General features: G+C 40.2%; 1 protein-coding gene across 2 annotated transcripts; it reads left to right on the forward strand.

Annotated features, from left to right (window-relative positions):
* The first annotated feature begins 1,002 nt into the window (after nucleotides 1-1,002).
* On the forward strand, nucleotides 1,003-4,693 carry pigm (phosphatidylinositol glycan anchor biosynthesis class M). Of its 2 annotated transcripts, none has more exons than XM_022754086.1 (8): nucleotides 1,003-1,357; nucleotides 2,211-2,384; nucleotides 2,493-2,613; nucleotides 2,728-2,971; nucleotides 3,250-3,353; nucleotides 3,626-3,780; nucleotides 4,080-4,181; nucleotides 4,440-4,693. In XM_022754086.1, exons 1-8 carry the CDS (start codon nucleotides 1,187-1,189, stop codon nucleotides 4,605-4,607), a joined length of 1,239 nt encoding a protein of 412 aa, XP_022609807.1. In that variant the 5' UTR covers nucleotides 1,003-1,186; the 3' UTR covers nucleotides 4,608-4,693. The 2 variants fall into 2 exon arrangements, with proteins under 2 accessions (XP_022609807.1, XP_022609808.1); XM_022754087.1 differs by having other exon boundaries at nucleotides 3,743-3,780.
* The last annotated feature ends 4,673 nt before the right edge of the window (nucleotides 4,694-9,366 follow it).

The raw sequence follows: 9,366 nt of genomic DNA on the forward strand, positions 1-9,366 counted from the left end.
AAGTATCTTATCTGAGCAATGTAGAATTATTTTGTAGAAAGATTTTGAAGGAAGTACCAGCTTCCTTTACTTTAGTAAAGGAAGCTTCCTCGCTAATCATCTCATGATGATTAGCGAGAGAGGAAATATTGAAGTTTTGATACAACCTATACAATCTTTTAATGCCAGTCTTGGATGCATAATTTATCTTCAGAGAGAGCCCAGGCCAAAATAACAAACCAAACGGCCCTAACTAGAAACATCAATAGGCCTGAAACCCACAAAAGAAAAGGGTACAATGCTAAACTTAACTCCCCAGCAATGCACAAAAACACAGGGCCATAGTTTAGATCCTAAGACTCCATGACAACATACTCAGGGTGTAAGCAGGCAGTGAGAGTGAAGTGCAGTTCCTCGTGCATTATGTACCCCTAGACGGACCGATTGACTGCTGCTTACCAGGGGACGCCAATCAATAAGGAAGGAGGATCCAGAGCTGAGACCCACAGTCTGCACACATTGCACAGTCCACTATCATATTCACCTATGGGGCAAGTTAACACCCCCACCCATAAAAAACAAACATAGGCTACATGTACTGTTTCTTAACCTTAGCATTTGCAAAAAATCACACTCTATAGGAAAATGTTATAGTCATCAAACTATTAAATGAAACCATCTGAGAAGTTCAGAGGGGAGATGTGGGTATAAGTATAAAGTAAGCTTACATGAAAAAACAAATGTGTAGCTAAGTACAGTACTTGAGTAAATGTACTTAGTTACTTTCCACCTGTGGAAACAAACAGGGTTGGATTTTACACAGCTGATAGGTGGAGAACAGTGTCGCAGTGATGCATACAGGAAATATTGGTCGACATAGTGTTAAATAACACCAACAGAGAAGCAATGTCTTCGTTGGTGCTCAGAGGGATCAGGTTTGTCAGTGTAAGCGTGGTCCTCCAGAGCAGTAGGTGGTGCTGGTGCCTGAAAGTGTTTGTAAAAGCAGTTCCGGAAATCTTCCTGGTTGTCAAGTTTGGAATCTGGTCATTCAAGAACTTGTCAATGAAACATGTCGGTAATATTTTAAGACATGTCTGGAGGTTGAGATGGCCATTGAGGAACGGATGGTTCGGTCAACGTGCTCCAGCTCAAAATAGTTAGTCGACTTAGCTTCTCTTGCTAATCTGGTTCCCCTGCTCGGCTGGTGATGGAGCGGCTGACTTCCAGGCTCACGAACAAACACGTCCTTTTCTCGGCTTCCTTGGCTGTGCGACTCGCTTTGGTCGCTTATGGAGACCACCAGGACCGGACTATGGTGGTCAAGTACACCGACATTGACTACCATGTGTTCACCGATGCTGCAAGGTTCATCACTGAGGTAACTGAATAATGACTTGTGACAGCAATAAAGTGGTCAGGTAAAGCTGTCAGGTCCCTGAATGTGTCAGGTTTTAAATAGTTTTTACACCCTCCCTGATAATCTAGTTCAGATGTAGTTCAAGTACAGTGTAGGTGGGGGGAAAAGCTGAGAAATCTCCCTATTTAGTCTTTTCTAAAATGGAATACGAGTTTCACGAATCTTTAAATTTGATTTATAAGGTATATAAACTCCCTGATTGTAGAGTGGTCTTTGCTTTGGTCTGAAGTGGTCTGGTTGGGGAAACTTCAGTTTCCCCTGAACTGCTGAATCGGAATCTAACTCCAGTGTCACTGGGTTTAAAAAAAACAAACAAAAAAAGTAGTGGGAGATACTGACTTTTGTGGTGTACTTGAATTTTACGCCATTATTTGCCATTTATTGTACTTTTCTGTGGCACTACTACTTTCTTGCCGAATTTCAAACCTATATTTGCTTTTTACTCCTCCACATATATTTATTAACTATAATTAAACCTTTCAGATTAAGCTTTTACAGTAAAACATAAAATCATAAATCATCATAAAATGTGATGCTTCTTAGAAATTCAAGTTCCTGACATTTATATGATGCACATAAACATTGCTCCCCCTCAGTACTGCTTACTTCATGTTCATACATCAATAATAATGAGCCAATAATATAACACGGATGCAGGATGCACTTTTACATGTAATAGAGTATCTCTACACTGTGGTTAACAGACATGTCATCTATAACAGTTAAACAGACTGTTTTTACTGGATACCTTCTTAAATTCTTTATCATGCTGATATTTACATTCATCATTTCAATGTGGGCAATTTTTGCACAGGGTGAGTCGCCGTACAACAGGTCAACCTACCGCTACACTCCTCTGCTAGCCTGGCTTCTAACCCCCAACATCTATCTCAGCATGGTGTTTGGCAAGATCCTGTTTGTTTTATGTGACGTCCTGTCCGGACTGCTCATCTATAGAATCCTTCGCCTGCGAGGTCTGGACTCTGAGGTTTGTCAGTCATAACTTTTGACTACAATCACAAACAACTCTTTAATCTTGTTTTGTGGAAAAGTGCAGTACAGATAAAGTTGTGTGTTTTGGGGGATTTATGTTCAGACTGCGCGTCGTGTTTCATCTCTGTGGCTCCTCAACCCACTGCCCATGGGAGTATCCAGCCGAGGGAACGCTGAGTCCATCCTGGCAGCCCTGGTGCTGGGGACATTACTCTGTATGGAAGGTAAGGGGGTGGCTGCTGTGTGTGTCTTGAGCTCTGTAAAATAATGTCAATATTGCTAATATTATAATGTAAATAAACAGCTCTTTGCTAATCGTTTTACCTTTTTTCTTCCAGGCCGGCGTCTCATATGGGCAGCTATTCTGTACGGCCTGTCAGTCCATATGAAGATCTACCCCATTACATATGCTCTGCCCATTGCTCTGACCCTGCGCACACCAGAGACCAGAGCAGAGAGGGACAGACAGAGTTGGAGGAGGTTTATTGGGTTCATTGGAAGCTTCCTCAACGCACAGCTGTTCCTCTTTGCGAGTGTGGCTGGGGGAGTTTTCTGTGTGCTCACAGCTCTCTTCTATTACATGTGAGTGTAGTTGCTTTCCATCACAGACAAGTATTAAATATTGAGTTGTCATTTCTAGCAATAACACCAAATACATAATTAGTCCAAGTCTTTCAGATGTATTAATAGTAGTTTAATGGTAAAAATGTGGAGCCAGATGCTTGAAATGTCTGATTTATCTATTTTTGATTTGACTCAATATTAGCATGTCTTCTTATCTGAACAAATACACAAACTTTTCATTTCTTTGAATAGAAATTCTCAAATCATGTTATCATAATCCTTTCCTGTCTTGTCAGGTACGGTTGGGAGTTCCTTCATGAGACCTATTTGTACCATCTGACCAGAAGGGACATCAGACACAACTTCTCTCCATACTTCTACATGCTCTACCTCACTGCAGGTATTCATCCATTCGACCATTTATAGCTTCCAAGTGTGACACCTTGCAGTATATAGAACCACAGAGCAAAGACCAGCATAAAGTTCTAGCTCATGCAGAGATACACTGCTTGTGGTCAATAGTGATGAGGTGCTTGTTTATAAAATCAGTTATAAAATTGCACGTATGTTCATTTGGCATTTTCTTTGCTGGTCTGTGTTAATAAATAGGGAGTGTAAACTTAGAGGAGGTGATGCAGCTTTTTAAGTTTCTTTTGTCTTATGTTGGAGCAGACAGCAGGTGGAGCCAGTGGCTTGGCCTGGCTGCCTTTATCCCACAGCTCGTCTTGCTGTTGGCAGCATCATGGGCCTTTCACTCTGACCTGGCCTTTTCCTGTTTCCTCCACACAGCCATCTTCGTCTCCTTCAACAAAGTCTGCACTTCACAGGTACATGAACCACCATCAACCAACAGAGTCTAAGTAGATATCAGACAGCGCCCTAACCCCTCTGTTTTTTCCCTTTCCCCTGTCAGTCATCCAGATTACATTTCGGGCTGTGATGAGTTGTAAAAAAATAAATTACATTAACTATACTAATGAAATATACAACAATTAATTTTCTTAATTTCAATTTGATATCAAACAGTCATTAGTTTTAGTTAGTTAGTTCAATATCATGTTTGTATTAATATTTTGTTTACATAACTTCACATAGATGAACAAAGTTGCTTGTTATCCTTTTGCAGTACTTCCTGTGGTACCTGTGCTTACTCCCTCTGGTTATCCCTCACCTGAGTCTGTCACTAAAACAGGGAGTGGGACTGCTGCTGCTCTGGTTTGCTGGACAGGTAATTCAGTTTAGCACATTTTGAGTTACAGTTAAATTTGATTTCAGCAAAAATCTTAACATCATAACAAGATGCCCTGGAAAATGATGAATTTTAAAAGGTAGTCCCCCTGATGCTTTCCAAATGTGGCTGGGAGTTGTTTTGCATCCGTCTGTGGTCTCATGTTGCACTGTGTAGATACGCCACTGAATTTATTTTGCAAAGGTTTTGAATGAAATAACTAAAATTGACCTCATTATAATGTCTCTCTAATACCAGGGCATTTGGTTGGGCCCAGCCTACTTCCTGGAGTTTGAGGGCTACAACACCTTCCTGTTGATCTGGCTCGCTGGATTGCTTTTCTTGATCATCAACTGCTTCATCCTGATTCAGATCGTAGCCCACTACAAACCTACACAAACTCCACAGAGACTAAAGGTTGAATAATACTGAGGTGATATGAATGTCTGTACACTGCTTCAATAAGAAGATTATGGATGTAAATACAAAAATAAAGTTAGTATTTTGTTGAATCTCAGTCTCTCCACTGCTTTACTGGTAATTACTTTCTCATGTTACCTTAGTAATCTTAGCACAAATCAGTCATATAGCACCACTCTCTGAGCGACAAAACCACAGTGGTATTTTCAGTCATTCTGAGTTAAACCCACTGATTAAGTGCTTGCCATTGTAGGTCAAAACCCTTAAATCCTCAGTGACTCACACTGGGCAGAAAACTGCTGGTGCACTGCTTTCTCTAGGTGGAAACTTTGAAGTCCGTTCCACCTGTGGCCGTACCACATGACCAAGCAGATGTTTTCCATTTGCTGGCAGGGGCAAAATACCTGCTGCAGATCAGAGATCACACGAAGTTTTCCCACAGTTCTAACAACCACAGGGCATGTTTTCTTAGTTTGGAGAAAAATACTTTAAAGTATTGTTGTTCATTGCTCTAACAGATCAAATGCATGTGTTGATGTATCGCTGTGGAGAACTGCCAGTTACTGCTACAAAGAGATGCTCTTTGGTGTGATTTGACAGTAGTTGGGAATATTTGTTAACATGATGATAGAGGAATAAAATGTTTGTACACAGAAACATTGAATTTAGGATATGACTGTTTTCTATTATTGCCCATAACAGTTTGTCGAAAACTTAAATCGAGGCAAAAGATAAAAAATTGCTACTAAAATATGTTTAAAACTTGTTTACCATGAAAGGCTGGGGTCTTCAGAATTGGTTACAGTGCTATTATTTTCATTTACTATTTTTTTCTGATTGTGTATCTTGCCTATTGGATTAATGTTTGGACTGGAATGGGATGGACTTTTTGGGACCATTCAGTTATTCTTTTTAGGGTTCTAGTTATCAGGATTTAGGTATTTTGTGGCTGTAATTGTATTTGTACATGTAAGTAACTGAAACTGGATTGACCCACCATGTGATTACAGACCAAGATATTAGTTATCTATTTTAACAGATTTTATATTAGCCGGTTACTACCACAGAATAACTTATCATGATAGGGACCGGGCATGTAGCTACTTTTTGAAACATTCAGTGTCAAGTGGGTCTCTCCCCAGAAGCTTCTGGCATATTGGGAGTGATGGACAACAGAAAAGTGCAATTGTGTGGCAGCCGGTGCCATTTTTCAGTGTAAATTTTATCCAAGGTTTAAATGAGGCTCTTCCTCAGCTGCAGTGTGCAGTTGTGACCAGTAGGTAGAAGCATTTCCCAGCGGGAGAGACTGCAGCAGCAGCAGCATCTATCTTTGTAACCTTCACAGATTAATCTGTCAACTAGAGCATGAACGCAACCCAAAACAAACAGTGCAGGCTGTGACTCCATAATCTCACTGTACTCTTCCTCCTAATCTCACATGGAAATTATTAGAGCATTCACTTTAGTCCTGTAGTTTCTGAGCATGTTTGCTGGTCCTGTCTCAGGGGATTGACAGTGGCAGTGTGTGTGGATACATGTGCATGTGCAGGAAAACTTGAGATATTGAATTGGTGGCTTTCTGGGGACATTTCTGTAAAGCACTGTGGGTATCTGTGTAAGTGAAGTGAGTTTGCCTTCTTGTGTGTTGCATATGTGCGTGCATGCTCATGACTCACAGTCAGCTGCTGCCTGCATATCTAGTTTATGAATCACCAGGTTGCACTCAGTAACCTTTCAACTGGCTAGTCGCCCCTAGGCTCATACATAAACCATTTGACTTTCACACTGAACACCATCACATTCAGCAGATTATTATTTTTCAAATCTTTAGGACTGAGAAAATGGTTGTGAACGTTTCTTTCATCTTATTTTTTAGAGCACTTATTCCCAACTAGGGGTACTTGTAGACCTCAACATGTACTTGTCAGTGAGAATAGCTAGCAAGCTAACAATAAGCTTAAAGTAATGGTTAAAACATCTAAGTCAAGTGGTACTACAAACTTATCTAAACTGCCCTAAACATTAACATTTCAAATGAATATATTTGAAGCATGATGGGTAGTCTAAAGGTGTGTTCATATGACAGGGCTGTGGGGGTACATCACACACATGGAGATCACTGATTTAGGCACTGACGCAGCTAAGGAAAGTAAGCAATAAGGCAAGGAGGTCTGTTTGTTGTTCATTAGCTAATTGTAGTGAAGAAGTGGCAAGGTTGTGGGGGTTATGCGTGGGGGTGGGGGGTTGCGTGACTGTCATCCATATGCTTAGTAGGGTGTGTGTATATGTGCATGATAATGTGCATACATATGTGTATGCACATGCGTGTCTGTGACATACCCTCAAGGATTCTCCTCATTGTCACCGGGGATATGGGGAGAGGAGACGTGGACATTGTTGTGTCTATGTATGCACTGGTGCATCTGCCTATATGAGTGTGTATTAGCGTGTGGGAGAAAGACACAGAGAGTTGGTGTGGCCAATTAGGGCAAATGGTGTGCGGAACAGCAAAGAGTGGGGTATGAACGGTCACGCAACCTTGCATAGTATAGGATTATAGGTCTTGGTCTACACACACACACACACACACACACACTCCCCCTCACAGATACAGCTGTCAACAAGCATCAAACACTTTGCTTATATTACAGTTGCCCTAAGCAGTCACTCCTCCCTCTTGATTGGATGTGCTCTTTTCATTGTTTTCACCCTTTTCCCAAACTAACTTCTCTTTTCGCACCTCTAGGTTTTGTCTCTTTGTCTCTCTCACTCTCTTCCTCTCTTCCTTGTCATTCTCACCCTTTCCCCTCCCTGGGCAGGACAAGTGTCATACAGATGGCGTGATGGAAGGTTGCGTGCATGAAGACGAATATTAAACATTTAAAGTTCATTGTCACATCATCAGTCATGAAACTACAGTGAGACAAAGGCAGAGAACTCCTTTGGGGAAAAGAGAGGGAAAGGCTACACACTGTTTCACATGAACTCACTTATGAGGACCTGTATGTGTGTAAGAGACACAATTGCATTTGTAATTCAGATTAAAGAGCTTGATCCCTGTAAGGTCACAGGAGAGCACTGCGCTTCTCTTTTGTTCTGAGACTATTAAACTACATAGTTAGCCGTGTGTATATTTCATTATCCTTTTTCATATTCATTGACCACAGTTTGAGTCTAGTCAGAAAAACTACAAGTACTTCCAATAAAAAAAGGTACGCATACATAAAAGTAACAAATAAATAACACAAACCTTACTGTGTTTTCCTTTCAAGCCAGAGTTATGAAACTGAATAACACATACAGTTTTCATGGACTATTACTCTATGGATCAGGATGACTTATGAATATCATTTAACTGCTATTATTCCCCCGTACTTTATTTTACGTCTCCTTGCCAACTGCAAAGTAATGAACCTCATTCATTTTCTAGCAGTAACTGTTAACTGTGCAACCAGCCCTGCAGTGCTGTAAACAAACTCAGAGGCAAATCCTTAAAGATACCCTGTAAAGGTGAAATATGAATGTTTGAAGTTCCTAAACTGGATGCAGCACTTCCTCTCAGGACTACAGGAGGAAGTGGGATTTTAGTTTGATAATTGTCAAGAGGAAGTGAATGGTTCTCCTGTGCAGCCGTCTGGGCTTTACATGGGTGTACTAAACATCAGCACTGACACGTAAAGGGCCATGTTATAACTGCAGAGCAATTAGCTTGGTTTATGGGAAGTGTACTTTTACATTTCTTACACACAGTTCCGTTTACCAACATACAGCTCAGCACAACAGATACTCTCTCTTCCAAATTACTGTCACACTAATGTTACCAAAACACCAGATCAACTCTGGGACCACAACACTGACATCTGTCTCCCAACAAGAAAAAAGACATTATAATATGGATCACTACTGTCTTTTACCTGTTTTTATTTTTATTTTTTTTTTGCAGAAACCAGGTTCTATTATTGGATTTCAATAGGCTTTATCTTATTTATTATTTTTTCTTTATTTTGCCTTGTATTCATAGAATAGTTCCAAGTGCACAAAATGAAACTAAATTGATTCAAGTAATTCAATCTAATACTATACATATTCATTATACATACAGTGCATGTATAGAAATAGCTACAAATATAGAAATAGCAGCTCCAGACATCCAGACATCCAGCGCCACTGTGGGGCTGAGGAGTCGAGAGTAAGGTGGGAGGAAAAGTGGTGCCATCCTGGGATGGGCTGTAAACCAGTGAGAGAACAGTGAGGCACCACACTGAGTGGCTTATGTGGTTTTTGATGCAGGATGTTATTAACCACTAGCTACTGTATTAAATCCAGTGATAGTAGAGGCTAGTTTAGCCACAAAAGAATTTTCTCTGGTCTTGTTTGTTCTGTTGCTTCATTTTATGTTGTTTTAAACAGGATACTTGTAAAATGAACCAAAAAGCCTAAATCTTTAAAAAAGAAAGACGATACTGCAAAATAAATGTGATACACTACACTGAACCTGTTCTATATATGAATGTTGTATTTTTAATTACATAGTGGATATCATTTATATAATATGACTAAAGAAGTGAAGATCATAACAAGATTTCCTTTTAATTAATTTGTAAACAAACATAAGCTGATCTGCGATTTACACACACACCCTTGTTTTACTATATCAATGGGGACCCGTTATTGAGATAATGCATTCCTTAGTCCCTTACCCTAACTTTAACCATCATAACAGAATGCCCTAAACCTGACCCTGACCTAAACCTAACTTTAACCG

This window comes from Seriola dumerili, unplaced genomic scaffold, assembly GCF_002260705.1.
Source record: "Seriola dumerili isolate Sdu_G_001 unplaced genomic scaffold, Sdu_1.0 BDQW01000216.1, whole genome shotgun sequence".
NCBI lineage: Eukaryota > Metazoa > Chordata > Actinopteri > Carangiformes > Carangidae > Seriola > Seriola dumerili.

Excerpts from the sequence above, each read along its gene's own strand:
- pigm (XM_022754086.1), top strand. The coding sequence starts at position 1,187 with ATGGAGCGGCTGACTTCCAGGCTCACGAACAAACACGTCCTTTTCTCG. Across the intron at positions 3,354-3,625 it reads CATGCTCTACCTCACTGCAG|ACAGCAGGTGGAGCCAGTGG; the intron begins GTATTCATCCAT and ends ATGTTGGAGCAG. Across the intron at positions 4,182-4,439 it reads TGCTCTGGTTTGCTGGACAG|GGCATTTGGTTGGGCCCAGC; the intron begins GTAATTCAGTTT and ends CTCTAATACCAG.